Below are 19,633 nucleotides of genomic sequence, written 5' to 3'. Positions count from 1 at the left end.
TTTTCTCTGTTGTCTTCCCAATATAATTATAGTTTTTTTAAAAAGTGAATTAAAAATTATTTGCCCAATATTAAAGCTGTCTTCTTTCCCCAATTTGTGGTTGATGTCATTAATAAAACTCCCAAATCTCACTCTTTTCTTCAGTGCTTACTATATGTGAACAGAAATAAATCTTCTTTTTTCCCAAATTAATATGAGTATTCATATCTAACTTAAATCTTACATTTCCTGTCCTTTGAGTTCTCAGTTCCTTTGGCCTGTGAGCTAAATGCTCTTTCCAAAGGAAGTGCCCTTGCTGTGTCAAAAAGTGTCAGACCTCCACAGTGCATGTTTGTGTTTCCTTTTCTGAAGTAGGAAGTTGACTGAAACTTTTTGTCAGGCTGCAGCTGCCACTGAATTCTTGTGCACAAGTTGATTGCAGCTTATAAGAAAAATCTTCCTTCTTATAGTTACTTTATGAGCAATTTCTAAACCATTACAGTGAATTTTAGTTTTAGTATTTACATAAAAGTGCAGCACTTGCTGTTAATCTACAAGAAGTTAAACCTAGTCTGAAATACACAAAATGTGGTGGTTTTTTTTTTTTAATGGTATTTAATGTGATTATATCTACAAATCTGTATTGCAGGATAAATCATTGCTGCCTAGTTTTGTTTTTTTGTTTTTTTTTTTTTTTAAATTTTTGTGACCAATTCTGGCCCTATAACAAACCACTGAAATTAGCAAAGTTCATGCTATAATATTACAAACTTGATGAGGTCAAATTGAAATACTCTTGGTTTCAACCAGAAAGAATTCAATTGAGAGAAAAGTTGCATGCTTGTCTCATGAGACTTTTCTATTCTAAGGTAACTTCTGTTTATTTTTTTGTATTTTTCTATGTGATTGTGATTGGAAGATTTTTTTTAAAAATAAAACTAAGCAGATTATTACAGAATAGCATGATTTTATAGCAGTGAGATTTTAATAAAACTCGATGCATTGTGAGAGCCATGGATGTCGACAGTGGGTGGTTTTACACTAAAACGGGCTTGGGTTTAGGATCTAATGGAAGGCACTCAGAGTTTGCTGGTATAACAAACTGTGCTGGAAAACTACCTTAACAATTCTGTTTGTAGTTACTACTATACTTTATTGCCTTGAGCTGTTCCCTCTCCCAGTTTCTGGGAGTACAGTGTATGTTAAAGCCGAGAGTATTGTGCATTTTGTTTTAGCCTAAGGGAAAGCTTCAAAGGCTTCCTAGTTTTCACATACACTTCAAATTTTACCATTAATGTTTCCTTATGGAAACTTTGGTGTTATTTCCTATAAAGGACCATGCATTCATGCAGAAAAAAACAAAAAACAAAAACACCAAACAACAACAACAACAACAAAAAACAACACCACAATAATGTGTATCCTTAAATTATAGCTTCTTGAAGATAGTTATGAGGATTTTGTCTTCTGAAGAATAACTTGGACAGTTTCCTCCTTGGACAGTGGATTTTGTGGATAACACGTTTGTTTATTTACTAACTATGGAGGACACTGATGCAAATCCAGTAATCTGAAACAACAGTGACCTAAAGGTTCATAATTTAGCAGGATGCTTGTGAATAACAATGGGCAGGGTTCTGCATTTTCCTCCAGTAAGGTTTCCATTGTCATGTTAAGTTGTTTTTTTTTTTTAATCTGTTATGTATAGACAGATTCCAAATGCTGAAAAACAATGAATCCGTAATAATGGACTAAGATTCTTGCTTTCCACACAGATAAGGCTGGATGGAGGTGAGTCTTAGATTAGGAGTTGAAAGCAGTACAGACTTTTTGTGGCTCTTTCATCTGTTAGGCCTTCTAGATTCCATTTAACTTTCAGCATATTTCAGGCTATTTCTTAATTTTCTCTTGTTTACTGCTTTTAACTTAAAAATCCCAAAATCTTGTGCCAAAATTTACTTTTGCTAGCTATGCCATAAATCATACAACAGTCACACGAAGACTTGTGATTTGCTTAGATCATTAAATTATATGATGCCTTCAGGTTCATTCCAGATTGAGAAATAAGTCATCTGGTTTTAACCTATGTAATAATGTTGTTCCTTTTGAATTAGTGATTAGTTTCATAGTCTCCTGTTTAACCACAGGTAATGATCTCTGATCTTCTTTTCAATTGTCATAGCTATTTCTCTCTATACTGTCTGGTCTTTAAAGGCAAGCTAGTGTCAAAATATGTAAACTATAGTATAAGAAATTAATTATGTGTTATCTGCTGTAACAATGCAGACACCTAATCAAGATTGTGCTATAACAATAACATTGATAAATTACCTTAATGCACTAAAAAATATTCACGGAGCATAACTGTTTTGCAACAGGAAGAAAAGCCTAGACAAATGAACTGCAATCAGATACTTAATAAAGTGAGATCTGTTTTAGGGTTTGTAACAGAAGTATTTTCAGGATGAAAATAGATTCATGCACAACTATGAGAGAACAAAAAGTTGAAAAGACCTCTTGTGTTTAAGAAGAAATGAGGAAGGACCCATTTTTATGAGTATGTTCTTTTGAGTGCTGCAGAAATGAAACGATAAGTTTAAATGTTCTGTTCCAGAAACATCCAGAATTGGTCATGTGTGACATTAAGCACATCCCAATGTTGTAAAGATCTTTGTACTTCACTTGGAAACTTGTCTTTAGGGAGGGGCTCTACCTTCCCTTGCTCTCTTCCTTTCTGAACAGAGGAAACCGTATCCGTTGGTCTTTTAGACCTATGTGACATGTTTCATTATTGCATAAAATTTCTCATACATTAAAAGATTTGATCAAAGCTGGCATTAGCTCTTGCTTCACACTTGTCTGTTGAACCTAAATTTGGAAGGGTGAGCCCAGAAGTTATGTTTGACTGAACAGGCTCTCCTGATATGGAGGATGGAAGTTGAGGATTGACGTATGTTTCTCTTAATAAATCAAGCTTTGCAAAGCAGATACTAGTGTTGTAGTATTTCTTTTATCTGTCTCAGGCAGTTCAAGGGAATTCTTATCTCTTTCTTATCAGCCATATTAAGTGTGTGGTTGAAGTACAGGGCCCTATGTTTAAAGACCCGTAGATGAAATATTTGAGTATAAATCATAAGAAAATACAGGAAAACTGAAACAGAAATATTTGTGGTGTCACATATTAGCATTATTAATTAGAGAGATTCACAGAACTGCCTACACCGAGAAGAAGAGATGTAACCCCGAAAGCAGTAGTATTATAGTGGGGGGCGTGCTTAGACTCAGTGGTCAGGGCCACTGAACACTTTCCTCTCAGCACCCTGTCCATGGGATAAGTCTCAGGGTTCTGCTTCTTTAATAAGTACTTGTTGTTGGTCATCTGTTCTCCACCCGAATTTGTATTAATTTCTTGAACTCACTGGACTCAAGCTACATTTCAGTAGCATGTTAGTAAAGCTGGTTTGTAAGTAGAACTCTTTCCTCCCTGGCCCGAGCCTGCTGCTCTTCCTGCTGGAGGGTCTTGGAGAGCTTCCTGGGAACACAGCTTCTCATTGCTGCTCTAGTCCACAGCCACCAGCACTTCTGATGCTCTACTTCTGTCTGCCATCGTTTGCTTCTGTGTCATCCCTTGATTCCCGAGATCTGATTGGATCCATTCAGTTATCTTCCTTGGGCTTTTTTTCATTTGCATGAATATTTTTATGATACCATCTTCATCTCCTCTGCTAGCTTTCAATTTTTTAAATTTTTATTATTTATTTTTATTATCTATTCATGTATGTGTTCATGAGGTGTGAATAAACAAGAAAAACTGGCTCTCCTAAGTCTCCTTTTATCAGTGTGAATGAATATCCAAGTGATGAATAATCACCCTTTTTAATGCAGATGCTTACTTCTGTTCTTATGTCCATTTAATGTGTTTCTGATGCTGCTTACATTGTTACCTGGCAGCAGTCAATAGAAGACAAATTTCAGTTGTAGACTACTACATGTGGTAATGAACTGTGTATAGCCTTGTTTCAATAAACTCTGTTATGGATCATTGCTCACATTGTATTATAAAATGCAATATCTATGTGCTATGTGAATACATTGTCTAAATTCTTTTACCAGGATGGTGATTTTGATCTCACAAAAGCAGTTTATACAAGTGCTAAAAGCAGTCCAAGCTCTTAGACTTTTTTTTTTTCCTAGATGGTATTTGATTCTATGTCTGCTTGTTAGTTTGTTGTAACTTTTGTTTTATAGATTATTTATGTTTTCCAAAATGATTTTGTAATATTGAGGCCATCTAGATTTGGATGTGTGTACAGAGCTCAGATTTACTGCTTCAAGCCCACTCAGTTTATGTGATCCTGCAGCGTGCAGTATAATAAGAGTTTTGTCCATGCTGCAGAGAGCTGGCTGAACTGGCAAGATCATCAGTGGATGGTGTGGGATTTGAGGTTCCACAGGAATATGGGGATTTTCTCATGTTGCCATGATTTTATGATTGGTGGAGGGTTGGTTTTTTTTTTTTTTTCTTTTGATGCGGGGAGGATCATGTTTAGATTTTTGTGGGGTTTTGTTTTTGTGTTTTGTTGTTTGTTGTTTGTTTTTTCTTCCTCTTATTGAATGGTGATGTTTTGGTCTTAAGGCAGGTCATTGTCTTTGGACTTAAAATGTTTCTTGTGCTTTAGCAGGGAGTCTGCTAGTAACCAGAGGGACTGGCTGACCCCAGTGTGGTATGTGAGCATAGCCTGATGGAATTATACAGGAGAGTATATTCATTGCAGGCTTTTCCAAGAACTTGCATACTAAGTATGAGGTGTTGATTCTTGTGATGTGTAACCTCAGTGAAGCTCAGGTAAACTGGCTGCTGTGTTTGGATCTTACACATCAGATCTGCTTTTAGATTTCTTGTTTACTAGTAGCTCACCCTTGTCTGTCATTCCCTGTGGGTACAGACCCCTTCAGAGACATAGGATTTACTGCACAGCTGCACTGGTTTTCTGGAATCTGTTTTCACCTCAGATTCCCCTGTAGTTTCAATGCCAATGCTCTAGTCTTATGAATACTTTGGGTTTAAATTCATCCGTCTGTCCCATAGTGGCGAAAGCAGACAGACATATAGATACAGACCTTTAAAAAGCTTTAAACCAAAATTTTCTTACGTAGCAGAGAGGATATAAGAAACAAGGAAAAACCTCAGTTAAATGTCTTCCAGTTCCCTCTTGTCTCTGTACTGGCCTTCAGGTGCATATGAAAACCGAATTATGAACTCAGAATCTTTGACCTGTATCTCAGCTGTTCTGCATAATATGGGATTTTTCTCCTTAGCATTCTGTATAGGTCATCTTCCACTGACATACTTTTTTACTTCCGTTTCTGACTGGAATGCTACCTAAAAGCAGCGGAAGTCTTGCTCTGGCTACTTGTGGTTGAATCCCCTCATTTCTGCACCCCACATCTTGTTTGTCGCTTTTGAGAATCAGCTTTCGCAGTAATTTCTTTTTCTCCTGTTTAGCAATTTCCTGTTCCTCAAACTCCAGCCTCTTAAGATAAACTTGATCTTGTAGTTTTCCCTAATTTTCTGGTACATTATTGTTCTTGGAAGTTCCACCTGAAGGTTTGGAGCCTTCCATTGTATAGGGCGATCAGGCTGTCAGACATGGCTCAGAGAACAAATATAGAACTGCTTCTTTACCTTAGATATTCCCGATGCAATGATTTCAAAATAGCAAGCAGAATTCTTAAACTCTGTCTCCCAATTAGTGTAACACTGTGATAATTTCCTGAGGAGGTTCTTCTTATGACTGGTAAAGTTTACTTCTACCATAGCAAAATGATCCTTGTTTGAATATATTGACTTCATCTGTCCAAATGTGTGTGTAATTTCAGGATTTATTTTAAGTCTTGTGTTAGAATAAAATTGGTTTCAAGATCATTATTTTTTTAGCACTTTTCCCCCTCCCTTTCTCATTTCAGATGTTGCAGTTGTGGACATGAGTGATATTTCCAAGCAGCCATCACTGTTCTACCACCTTGGCGTGCGTGAAAGCTTTGACATGGCTAACAATGTTATACTCTACCATGACACTGATGCTGACACTGCTCAGTCTCTCAAAGTAAGGTTCTCAAAATCTGCTTCTGAAATATCTTTACACACTTGATTCTGCAAATGTTTATGTTTTTCTGAAACTTCAGTTGAATGTGATTTCCTCATGGCTACATAATAAAATCATGCTAAGGAAAAAACAGCTTCTAGCAAAACCAGTAATGATTAGAATAGTACAAAATCTTGTTTATAAGAGAAGAACCATAGTGTGGTACTGATTTTACTTCAGATGGTTAGACTTGGAAGTGAGAATGCAGATCTGATTTATTTTTTTTTCCTTACTTTCCCACTTTTAATTAGAGTACATGTAAAAAAAATTATGAGCTGTGTAACAACAAGACTTGAACAAGGGCTGTGTTGCAACTTTCTCCTCCTATTGAAACACTTCTGTCAAACAAAGCTTGTATCTCCTAGGTGCTGAGTAGCTAAGACTACAGGAATTTCCTTTTTTATTACTGTTTGGAAAAAAAAAAATCCTCACCATTTTTTTTTTATAGGCCTGCTGTTCATTTTTTAGTAGGATAATACATGCTATACACTTAAGTCTTGAAATTGCTGTTCTGGGTGCTAGTCATATATTGCAGATGTTTCTGTCTTTATCAGTGGAGGTTCTATTTAGTTTAGCTTACATTCTACTTTTATCATCTGTGTCATCACCTACTGCTGCTTTTAATAACATACGTTTTCTTGCTGCCTTCACTGAGAGCAGTGTTGTTCGTGCTTTGTGTTTGTTTTTTTTTTTTTTTTTCCTTATTTTAAGTTATTGCCCCTAACTACTTTGTTTTTCACACCACCAATGACCAAAAATCCTTTTTGGAGTTCTCCAGCCTCTTGATCCTATCATAATATTAAGTTTAATCTTAATTTGCTATGTTTCCTCCTCTTTTCCCGGAAAAGCTCTGTTATGCCACAGCTGCTTTTTCCTCTTTTCTCCACTCAATATCATTGATTTTACTCTGATGTGCCTACTGACCCATATGTCCTTTTTTCAGCTGGTGGTCCACATACACATTCTGTGTGACCTGGAGTCACAAGAATGCAGTGTTCGAGTAGCTTATGATCTTGCTCAAAGAGGTTATCCATGCAGATACGTGCTAAGGCTTACTTGCATGCCCTTCATTCTTCTAGCTAATCTGAGTGGGCAGACATGCAGCTTGTCATCCTGCATTGTTAATATACCTGATTGCAAAGAGATCTTTCATTTTTCATTAACACATTTTCACCTTTCTTTTATGCTGTCAGTCAGATGTTCTGGGCAATCCATGGGTTGGATCTTCAGATAGCTTGGTGCCAGAAATTGCAAGTCTTTGCAGTGCCAGTTCTGGGGCTTTTTTTCCGGGAATGTAAAGCTCAAGAACAAGTCTGTGGACCTGGGAACACTGGAGCATGACTGGGTCGTGTATAGCTAGAAAAGCTATTACCTGCTTTTATCTCTTGTATTTTAGGAACTCTGTCAGCATCACTGACCTCTTCCTCATCTCCCAGTTGTTTGCATAACCTCCTTGGCCTATATAGGCCCCAGCATATCTTACTATGGGATCAGAAGGCTTTACTTAAGTTACTGGAACCAAGTAGAGGAGATCTTCAGGGCCAAGTGCTACAGTAGTTTAAGCAGGGCACTGGGACATGGTTCAGTCCTACCCTGATGTCCCTGATACCCTTTCTGCAATTGAGCTCCACTTAAGTGTTGGATACCATTCAAATATGCTAATATACCTTTCTTAGGAATGCTTCAGAAGTTAGATAGGAATTGTTCTTGGGGTCTTTCAGTGAAGAACAGTTCATGATGCATTTCATGGCTTAGGTGCTGCATAGTTCTCAGAAAAGTTCATTTCTCCCTGCTGAGAAAGATCTTTATCTGCAGTAGATAAAGCTCTACTGGAGATACTTGCTCAGCCAGCCAGACAAATCAATTTTCAGATATATGATATTTCAGATGCCTAAGCCTTCCATTCGTTTTGTTCAGAGGTATTTTATTAGGCTTAAGGAGTTTAAGTGAATCAGTAATTCTGTTTAGGTTTTGGTACCTTAATATGTATTTTTGACTATTTGCTGGTGTTTCTTTATTCTCAGGTTTATGACTAAATTGGTCAGGAGTTTTTCCTTCCCTTCAGGAATTTATTACTTGGATCCAGTTTGCTGTGCATGCCTCTTAAGAGTGGCTAGCCTAAGTGTTATAAAGATCATGCTCATGACTGTTGTTACTTATACGGGGAAGATTTGTGAAGTTCAGGCACCCTGACTTAGTATGCCTTATTTCTTAGGACCTATCCTGAAATTGTTCCAAGAGCTGTGTCTTCCGTTTCACCAACGTTCTTTCCAAAACAACCTAGTTCCAAGCATATAAAAGACTGTATAATCCAGATTTCAAGAGTGTCATAGTTGCGGAACTAAACCTTTTAGATGGTCCCTGATATGTTGGCTGTTGAGGAAACAGGCATGATCATTCTTATACAGTGGTTGTCCAAGTGAATTTCAGGCTTTTTTGCTTAAGCAGAATCATCTTAGGTTGTCGGAGCACATACAATTAAATTGTATGCATAATTGTGCTTAGAAACAAGTCTATATATAACATTTGTAGTGTAACTTACCTGGAGATCTCTAGTTTCATCAGGCAGTGTTCATTGGACACGTAGGTCATCATAGAAGGAGGATGAGGTTACTTACCAGCAACTGAAAATCTTTGTGGTCTGATTTACATGCCTATTAGTTCATCATCTGCCTCGTGGTTTCAATATCTCTCTTTAGACTTTAAGGTGAGAAGAATTAGAGCATAGGAGGAATGTGTTGGCCTGTGCCCATCCAGGCAGGAAGGGGGCCTAAGTATCTTAAGGGTACTCTTTCAGAGACAAAAAATCTCCAGCTTTGAATGATTTTGTCTCACAAATGCTCGATGTGTGACTGTGTATGTGGAGTGTTCAGCCTGAGAAACTCCAATTACTGTCAAGTACAACTTTCTTCATCTTCTGAGCACTTCTTTAAATAGGTTTCTTATTTGAATCATTAATTTTTTTCCAATCCTGAACTACTAAGACTTTTCTTAATGTTGTTCTGTCCCTTTACTTGGAATTTGCCATGGCAGGAAATATGGATTTTGCTGTGAAGAGTGCATCTGTATGTGTTCATATATTTATATGTATACCAGTTATTTTTATTGGAAATAATAATTCACAGTAAAAATGAATGAGCATTTTTAATATATTTATTTTGTTTTGTTTTTTTCCTCAGGACATGGTATCTCAGAAAAACACAGTAAGTATTAAATCCGCATTTGTTTGAAAACACAAAGTGAGGCAACTCTAATAACAAAACTGTCAAGCATATATATGCTCTATATGATTGAAGGAAATCTGTTTAACCTATACACAATTCCAAGCAGTGGAAATCTTGTTGACTTCCTTTCCAAAGTAAAAAATTACTTTTCTTTACAAATTCCTTTTTAAGTTCTAGAAGAGTGCTAGTAGATATATGTTATATATGTAGGCTGATAGACCAAAAAGTATATTCAGATATTCAGTCTTTTTCTCCTTCTACCACATTCACCCACTTGTGCAAATGTATGTGTTTGATGATGCCTTAATAGGGCTTACTCTTGTATCTCAAAGAGCTTTGGATGCTGTATACCCATCCTCTTCCTCACAAGTCCACGTATTTTACTTAGAAATGCAAAATCTTATTTCCCAAATTAGAAATATTCTTACCCTAATTGAAGGAAAACGAAACAAGTAAGGAAGCCTGAACCAAGGTAAAATTGAGTGGTTATTTTAGGTTTATTGCAATATGCCACAATATTTTGTTATATTTCACATCATGCCAGTGGTTATTTTCCTTAAACACTCTACACTATTATTTTGAGGACTACTGAATGTGCAAAAATCTTAAACTTCCATTTATTCCTTTCCATTTCCCGACATTCAACATATACTTCTGTTTTCTTCTGGAGAATACAGAGTAGGACTAAAATAATAAAATGTTCTTAGAGTTTGCTAATAATTTAAAACAGAACTAGAAGAGATACTATATTAGTCACAGCAGTTCGCATGTAGGCTAAAGACAGATCAGGTTGAGCACATGAGTAAATCCCGGTCATTTTCCTGTCTATCTTGGTGATCTTTGAACTAGTTTCACCTGTGGGGTGTGAACTGCATTTACTGGTCTGTAGCTCTGTGGAAGGGGGCCTCAGAACAAGGCAGATTTGCTTGCAGCTGTTACTGTCCATCAACTGGTGTATGATCAAAATGTCATAAGCATGTGTCTTCCCCTCCAGAGCAAGCGGGAGAATTGTGACTGAGCTATTTGGTGATAATTCCAGAGATGGAGTAAAGGCAAAGAAGATGGTAGGAAGTTCAGCCTCGTAAGATCAGATTAGCAGCCTGGAAACTTTTATTTTGGCAGATTCTTTCTCTCACAGATGAAGAAAATGGATTTTTTTAAAATTTTTTTCATTATAAAGAAAACATTATTCTAATTCAGCATCAAGGAGGAGGCAAGAGTGAGGAAAAAGCTGAAAACAATAGAAAAAAGGTCAGCAATTCATTTGAGATTTGGCCTGAGTACAGCTGACCTAACAGTGAAAGTCATACAGCAGCATGCTGTGGTGGTGTTACTCTGAGAGATTTAATAGCTTAGTCTCTGAAATAAGAGCGTAAGAGTAGGAAAACTTCCTTCCCTCCACCATCCAGGAATGACATTTTCAGGGTTAAGATGAGGAATGTGATTTGGTTCTACTTGACTCCCCCAGACAAGCAATTAAAATTCTATATTGATAATTTATTGCATACTTGGATACAAAAGGAAGGAATTATTGGCTGTGGGAGTTCAGTTCCCAAGAAAGAATTGCCCTGGAATGAAATTCAAGGTCAAGATTCTGTGTCCCATCAGTTAGGTTTCCTTCTGTAAGCTTCTCTTTGAGGACTGTTTTCTGCTAATTTTACTGAGGGTATGTGCACAGCTTCCTAGTTTCTGTCAAAATTATAATTGAGAAAATAAATTACAAATATGCAGTCTTTCAGAACAGTTTATTTCCTGTGTCATTGTGGAAAAATCAAGGTTTGAGAGCACAGTGCATGCTACTGAACCATAGAGTGCAGGAAAATAAATCCAGGGAAAATGGGTTTGTGCTTTAGAGTTTCTTTAGATGTCAGATGAACCTTATTTTACTGAAGAAATGAAATTTCAAGGATTTTTGAAAGCAAAAAATGCTTAAAAAATAATCTTGCTCCAAACCAATGTAATAGACAAAATTCACAGGAAAGTTGTTCTGTTTTCATGCAACATTTTGTTGCTATCCTTGTTTGTTTGTTTTCAATAGGGACGTTTCCTCTTACTCTACAGAATTTTAAGGAATTTAAAAAGTCCAAGATTGAGTGAAGAAAATAGTGCACAAGGTGCTTTTTAAAAACTACTGTAGCCAGGAAGCTAAATGTACAGTCCTTCTGGCAGTAGTTCTAGCATTTCTTGCACATAGTTTGAAAAACATACTCAACCCATTCAGTTTACTTGAATGTGGCATTGAAAATATAAACTAGAACTTTTCACTCTGGCAAATAGATACTATGGCAAGTAGAGAAAATAAGGAGAAAGAATTAATAGTTAATTTTTCTTTAGTTCGTGGTATGCCTGAAGAAATTTGAATAACCCTGTTAATTGCTTTTGGAGAAGGTATTTAAAGGAAAGTACGTTGACTATTAAACCAAAAGGTTTATTATAGTGTACTTAGGCCTGTGGGCCTGATGAAGTATTTTTTGAGATTTAAATTTTAAATTCTGTAGCAAGTCTTATAGTAAGCAAAGAATAATGTCTGGGCCATGGAGAAGTCATTAGCAAAAGTTCTTGATCTAAAGGGAACAGGATTGCAATTTATTCTTGCCACAAGGAATGTTTATGTTGAAAAATCACTTTTTATTGTAATTGGAAGAAAGTCTCTTCAGAGTTTCAGTAGCTATATAATTTAGACTGTTTCAAGGCAATGAACACTTAAGAAAAGTAAATATAAAGATTTTGGCACTTAGACTCTTATTCTCCAATTTAGTATCCCAAATGGATTGAAATGAGAGCCAAGATTCTAAAGTATGATTACATTATATAAATTTAATAATCTGAAGAAGTAGTATTGCAGAGTAGCTTTCTATTTTTTATTTTGATTATTTTTTACAATATATAAAAGTTTGTGTGAAATGGTCATTTAATGAGATATTTCTAAAAAAGCCTGAGGCAGCAGAAGTATTAAAAGAGTTTGCACAAAGGCACAGAACGCAAGAGGAGTAGGAGCATCTTAAATACAAAAAATCATTTTTCCTTTTGAGGGGAGAATAGTACAAAGGCAATGAACAACCCAGTAAATATTACTTTTAATGCTTTTAATTATGAAATATGCCACTGTTGCTACTGATACAGTGAAAACTAAGACTTTAAAAATTTATTTATGAAAATGAGTTTTTATGGAAATACTACTATCTCAAGGGATGCATAATTGTCGTGGATGGATTACAGTTAACTAATCAGGCAATGAATCTGATAGGTTCATAAAAGTAAGGCTTGAAAGCATGTTAACGATGACAAAAGGAGATGCATAGACAAATAAATAATGTAGACAGATAAATCTTACAGTCTGGGTGGCAAAGTACTGGGCTGTTCTTGGTCTTGTAAATATGGACTTGCTATAAATATCTACATTCATTTTCTGTTGTTGCTTTCTTTAATAATTTCTCTATTCATGTGTCATGTCTGTCTTTTTGATTGTTTTGCTGTTTTGTGGTGGTGTTTTCCTCTTTGTTCTTGTATTTCGATTTGGAGTAGGTTGCCAACCACAAAACTTTTCTTCAGGTTCAAGTACCTCCTGAATACTGCAGTGGTAATCTGATAGGCAAAGTATGTATCACTTTAAATCTGCTTTCTGTCGAATAGATATACCGTCTTTTTACTGTGTTTCTAGGCATTTAAAAATGTCTAAGGACACTTTAAGAATAGTCCTTTGCACGTTCTTTCCTTCATAGTAACTGTAATCTTGGAGCATTTGTGCCTTGCAAACTAGATCCAAAGCATTTAGAATGTTTGGCTTGTGATAATCTCTCTTCACAGTCTTTACGTAACAACACTGCATATATTCAGCTTTAGAAGAGGAAGTATTTTTTAAAGTTTATAATACACGAGTCACCTGTATGGCAAGATGGACAGGAATGTGATGTCACAGACAATTACTGTGAAAAATCTTAATTCTTAAGACAACAGTCAATTAAACTCCCTGAACATTCAAAAGCTTGGACGACTTCGAGTGAACGCAGTTCATTTTCTGTTATCCTTTGTGCTTTACTTCTAACTACTTTGTAAGGCAGGGTAAGTGCTCCTATACTTTTGATGCTTGAGTAAGTGGCTGCATGGCTCAAGTAAAATAATTGTGCTATTAATTGTGCAGGCGTAATTACCTCTCTAAAAATACAGGGATTTTACTCAACATTATTTATTTGAAAAAATATCCCTTTTAATTCTAGTGTAGCATCTGTCACAAAATTACCATTGCACCAGAATAACTGTAGCAGCACAACTAAAAAAACCCTGTTTATGTTATTAAGGTGAAAAGTTTACTTTTAGCAGCATTAGCAAAATGTTTAGAGGAGCATTTCAAGACAAAAATCACTCTACCTTTGGCCTGTCTTGCCTAGAGCCTAAAAATGGCCTATGCAGGCCTAACTCTTTCAGCCCTTCAGCAAAGGTGTGGCTCTATGCGTAATTCCTTTAACTATGTTCCCCTAAAGAACAGATCCCTCTCTCAATTTACTTGGATTTACTTCCAGTGTTTTTTATGTTCCTAAACTTTTCTGGTAGATTTTAAAGTGTTGTGATTGAGTACAAAAGTTTCATTGCTAGCATACTGGTTATACATTTTTTGCTGGAAGATGGGCTATTGAGAGCTTTTTTTCTTGTCTGCTTTTTTTTTATTTTTAACTTTAAAATTTCTCAAAATAAGACAATAAAAAAGCTTAACTACTAATCCTTAAATAAACCAACTCAGCATACAGTATTTATAAGGTATAAAGTTATAATTATAGTACAATTACATGCCATAATTTATAGATTACATATATTTGCTGCTAGAATTGCTAAATGTGTTACTTCATACATACCTGTGCCGTTTATTTATTGTCTTAAAAAGCAATAGTTGGTGTATGACATGACAGTAATTTTCACAATAATTAGCTTTTTGTGTCAGATACCAGCATCTTGAGTAGATGTTCAGAAGAAGCAAGGATTATATTTTCAGCCATCTCTCACGCTTGATAGCATAAGAAAAGTAGATGGACCAAACTGTTTCTTTTATGTAATGAAGATAAGAAAGACTCTCTTAGAAAGGCAACAGACTCAAATTTGTGCTCACATATGTGCAGGGTTCCTGATTTCTGCATACAAAAATATGTCTTTGGGGGATGAAAATGTGTTTTTAATTGCATAGATCTCACTATACAAAAAGAGACAGGAACTCTAAGTCAAATAGATGAGATTTTGGCCAAACGAGTAACAGAGTGTTTCACAGGTGTCATTTAACTTTTTTTTTCTGAAAATTACTTTGATTTTTCAGTAGATAACTGCAACATTCTTTGCGTCACAAAATACATCATACTTTCAAATTGTTGCGGGTTTTTGTTGTTGTTTTGTTTTGATATTTTTTTTCCCATTATGGGAAGAGCTAATTCACTGTTACAGTTTTAAGCATAGAATTTATGCACAAGCAGCTTTTGTGTTCCACTGAACTCAGTGTTTATTTGAATAAACTTGTGACTAAATTGTTTAAACTTGAGATTAAATAGTTTTAACATCCTGGTGCTTTGTGTTGCAATTTTTCTGACTTTTTTAGTAGGAAGTAAAGATGGCATTGCAACAGATAATTATGTTGTTACAACAGAGATACTGTACTGTAGGGTTTATGAGGAAGGAATGTGGTTTGATCTTCATCTGTTGGAAATAATTTGCAATTCTTAATCCTTACAGACTCAGATCAGCAGTAGGATGTACTGATACAGTTTTTTTCCATCTGTATTTTTAGTAACTGCATGCCCTACATTGTTACTTCCTGTGAACAGTTTATTTCTATTGTCTAGTTTATTAATGCATATAAAAATGTGCCATCTTCATATCCATTCTTTCCATCATCTCAGCATTCTCCCATTGTTCAAGGTGACTTTAAATGGCTACAGCTTTACTGCAGGCTTAGATGATATGAAAAAAATGAAAGGTATGATTTTGCTGTATGTATTTGATGCCTTGATATCCCCAAGGTGGCAGTTAAAGGGTATTTATTGGTAGTTGATTGTGTTAGATACTGACCATGCTTCAGTGCTTCTATATAGTTAAACCGAAATGTGAAGTCTGCTTTTCTTTTAAACAGCAGAGAATTGTTGCAGCTCAAAATGGGATACCGGTGCTTCTCATAGCTGTGGAAAACTTCACAGTTTTCTGATTTTTGGGGTCTTGCTCAGGAGCTGAAGACTCTGAACTTACTGAGTTTGGGCTCTGAAGGGCATTTCCTCTCCCCTTTCAGTGCCTCAATCATGTTTGCACTTTTTATGTGGCATATTGAGGATTTTTTGGTTTTTACTTCTAGAATTTGATGTTAAAGGTCCAAAGTTTGGTTGGTTGGTTTGGTATTTGGCAGCATGCAGCAGATGTTTTGTAGGCTTCTGTGGATTAAACATCTCCCAATGCCTGTGGTTCTGTATTTCATGCTCTCTTTGTGGGGAGCTCTGCCTCTTATCCTTCATAGCACAGGGTGAGCCTGGAGGATGCAAGTACACCTCTGACCCCAAAAATCTGGGAGCAGAAGGTTAGCTTGTGACTGTCAGACCCTATTAGGGTCCATGCATCACCAAAAAAAATGAACAGTTTTTTTGTATTGTCGCTTAACAGATCTGGATAATTGTTAATATTTGTAATTCTTCTATAGAAAATTCCTCCAATTTAATGCTTGCAAATCTTGTGTTAAACAGTGCATTAAGGCTCCAGGGTGCACCAGCTTTATTCTAGCTGTTATTTTCTGACAGTAAAAGATTCTGTGCATAAACAAGTGTATTTCTACTTTCATTTGTTTTCTAAACTATGTCTGTTTTTCCCTTAGGCTTCCAGTGGCAATTATTATTTTATTCCATACATTGTCACTCCTGCTGCTGACTACTTTTGCTGTGAAAGTGATGCCCAACGAAGAGCTTCTGAGTATATGCAACCCAGCTGGGACAATATCCTGGGGCCACTTTGTGTCCCACTGGTGGACAAGTTTATCAGCCTTCTCAAGGATGTTCATGTTACATCATGGTAATTTTACAGCACATATACCTCCAGAACCTTTGATAGTCTCTTTTTAAGGTTATGAAAAAGATGCAAAAATCTCTAGTAGCATTGATTTTTTTTGTTTGTTTGTTTGTCTGTTTTTCATTGCACTTAATATAGTGTTAAAAGAAGCTGGTAACTTTACTGCTTTGTGTATTGATGTCCTGCAGCTGTTGTGGTTAATGCTGTGTTACGCTAGAAAATTATTTATGTTTACTTTCCAAAATAACAGTAAGCAAAAGCAGTCCATGTATCCATGGTAAAGTGCTTAAGTATAAATTACAGTGCTTAAGTATAAATTACAGTGCATGAAGTTGGAATAGGAAATAAAACCACAGCCTCTTCATAGAGCTCAAACCCAAAGACTGTCATTTTCTGTCACCAAATAAGTGTATATGTGTAAGGTAATAATGGGCAATCAAATGTAACTTCTGTGGTTGGTTTTTGTTTGATAATATTAGCCATCTGATACCACCTAATAAACGTGATACTGTTCAGCCACTTCTGTGAGGGACTGTTGGGGTTTTGAGAATTTGGGCTGGAGATGGAAGCCACTCCTTCTCAATTGCTCACCCTGTACTCTGCAGCTTGTTTGGTTTTGTTTGTATTTCTGAAAAACACTGGGGGAGACTGAGTACTTTTCCAATAGTGCTTATGGTGACCTTCCTGCTTTACATTACAAACATATGTTAGATGGCCTACGTAAGATGTAATGTGTATTAGACAGAAAAATTAGTCTTCTTTCCTATATGTAGTAGGACTTATGCTAAGCAATGTTGAATACTTTGCAATACTCATTTGTAAACACAAAGGGCATTCTGTGCAGTGGAGTACCTGTCAGGTGACATCTGCTAACTTCCAAACTGTAGACTCCTTAAGCTGCTTCAGATAAAGTTACCTCTAAGTAGCCCATCCAGGTCATTTATAACTGTCATAATGAATATATATGATTTTTATATTCTACAAAACCTCTGGTGTTGCACTGTGCACTGATGTTAGTGTAAAGAAAATGCACTGCCCACATTATGTATTATGTTCATCAAACAGATTGCAACTAAATCAACTTTTGGTGGCTTGTTCTTTTTTCAGTTTCTTTATTTGAAAGCCTTTTCACTGCTTTCGTGATATATCTCTTCTTTACCTCACACCGATCTTTCTTCTCTGTGTCACTTTATCATCCCATTTGCTGCCTTCTTAAGGATGCAAATTACCACATTCATCACAGGCGGTACTGTAGCAAAGAAATGCCCCAGTTTTACTGTGTTGATAAAATTATCACAATCCTGGTTGTAAACATATTGATACATAGCCCCACAGTCTGAGGTGAGGCAAGGTGGAATATGTATAATGAGTTAATGAAAAAAATGTGGAAGCACTTGATGTGCATCTCACTCTGAGGAAGTGGTACTTTTTAGGATAAATTATGTTTTTATTAGAAATATAATCATGTTTCATAAGAAATATAATCATATTTCAGAAGAAATAACTAACAGTCTTCTTCCCGCATGTCTATCTTTTATTTCTTCAGTGCCTATTATAAAGAAACACTGCTAAATGATATTAGAAAAGCTAGAGAGAAATATCAAGGAGATGAACTGGCTAAGGAACTGGCCAGGATTAAGCTTCGTATGGATAATACTGAAGTGCTGACTTCTGACATTGTCATAAACCTGCTTCTTTCTTATAGAGATATTCAGGTATGTTCCAAAAGACTAAGAAAGATTATTTTATCATGGGATTTTGGCTCTTGCTTGTTCCCTACACTTCGTTGTTTGTTAAACAGTGATTCAAAGCTGACGGTAAATTCTTACATTGTTTAACAGTTTGATTTGTCTTGTGGCCAGCTTAAGAGGCTTTAGACTCTTCTTTGTTTTTCCTATGAAAAAGAGACAGATCAGGTGCCTTCCTAAGGTCTCCTCCTTTTTTTAGTCATTTTAACTCCATTAAAGAAAATTAAAAGAAAAAAATCCCCTATTGAGCAAGATGTTTACTTTTCCCTTCCTTCGCTTTTCTCCCCTGCCCCCAAAGTCAAATATATTTAGAAGTGAAGAAAAAGCAATTGTTGTGACCATTTTATTGGCCAGAGGTGCCCAAGTTGAGAACTAGAATTCAAATAAACCTTTATTTGTTTTTAAAATACAACTGCACCTTTTTTTCTTGATTTTGTTTTTTAAATAAGTTTTGCTTTTGCTAAAACACTGCCTGCATACTCTATTTCCAAACTGCCTGTCTGTGTGTTTGACATCCCTTTTAAAATACACTTCCAGCCATGGAAAATTTTTTTCCATCAGAAGCTAAGTTCATTATTTCATAAGTACAAATGGCTTGTGAGAGCAGTAGGTGACAACGTCATCCTGCATTTTTGTTGCCTCTGCTGATCATTTGCATGCTTTTGAAAGGTGATCTTCCTTGAGAAATGTAATCATCTGGAAACCTGTTTTGAACAAACAAATTAAGTGATGTGAGGCCACTTGTGATGTCAGTAAACTGTCCTCTCCAGCAATGTATATGTGGGTCACCCCTGAGAAATCAAAATGAATGCACAGCCAGCTGGCATCCTGCAGAATGAGCTGTGCTCGAGTCTGCGGTGACCTGATGAACTGTCATTCATCAGAAGTCCTTAACAAGGCCTGAAAGAGCCAGACTCATCACTGCTCCTTCCTGGTGCTGGGAGCGTTATTGATCAAATTGGCTAGAGGGATTCAGTAATTTGAGCAGTAGCACAGAGGTGAGGAAGAGCCATGTACTGACATGGATAGAAAAAAAAATCCCTGTTTAATTCCTTACACAGAGTTTGTGTCTGTTTCACTGATTCTTCTAGGACCCGTCAGTTGAGATACTATCTAGCAGTCATGATATAGTTTAGTTTAGTGATGCTTTCCTCTGCTTTCAAGTTCTTTTATTTTCTTTCTTTTTTCCTTTTTTCTTAATTCATACCAGGACTATGACGCCATGGTGAAGCTGGTGGAAACACTAGAAATGCTTCCTACTTGTGATCTGGCTGATCAACACAACATTAAATTTCATTATGCTTTTGCATTGAATCGGTAAGGATGATCAGTCGAAGTCGTTTCATTTTATTGCTGTTCTATATGGGTTGATATATAAATTTATAGTGCAGATAATATCAAATCATTTTCCCTTTCTGCATACACTAATATTCTTCACAGTCATCTTATCTTAGTCCCATACTTCCTGGACAGCAGGAGAGCTTTTATCTTTTGAAATCATAATTTTCCA

The 19,633-nt window shown here is 36.1% G+C and overlaps 1 protein-coding gene across 1 annotated transcript in view; it reads left to right on the top strand.

Annotated features, from left to right (window-relative positions):
* The window catches only part of MAP3K15 (mitogen-activated protein kinase kinase kinase 15), a gene marked incomplete at both ends in the record, with an annotated part of 88,290 nt that overhangs the window by 21,184 nt on the left and 47,473 nt on the right, over nt 1-19,633 (top strand). Inside the window, 5 exons of the mRNA XM_080364000.1 lie at nt 5,947-6,086; nt 9,305-9,328; nt 16,185-16,378; nt 17,922-18,090; nt 19,334-19,440. Of these exons, the coding sequence (XP_080220126.1) occupies nt 5,947-6,086; nt 9,305-9,328; nt 16,185-16,378; nt 17,922-18,090; nt 19,334-19,440 (634 nt within the window). The remainder of the gene's footprint in view (nt 1-5,946; nt 6,087-9,304; nt 9,329-16,184; nt 16,379-17,921; nt 18,091-19,333; nt 19,441-19,633) is intronic.

This window comes from Nesoenas mayeri, assembly GCF_963082525.1.
Source record: "Nesoenas mayeri genome assembly, chromosome: 1".
In the NCBI taxonomy this organism is placed as follows: domain Eukaryota; kingdom Metazoa; phylum Chordata; class Aves; order Columbiformes; family Columbidae; genus Nesoenas; species Nesoenas mayeri.
This window is presented reverse-complemented; position numbering and strand designations above follow the sequence as displayed.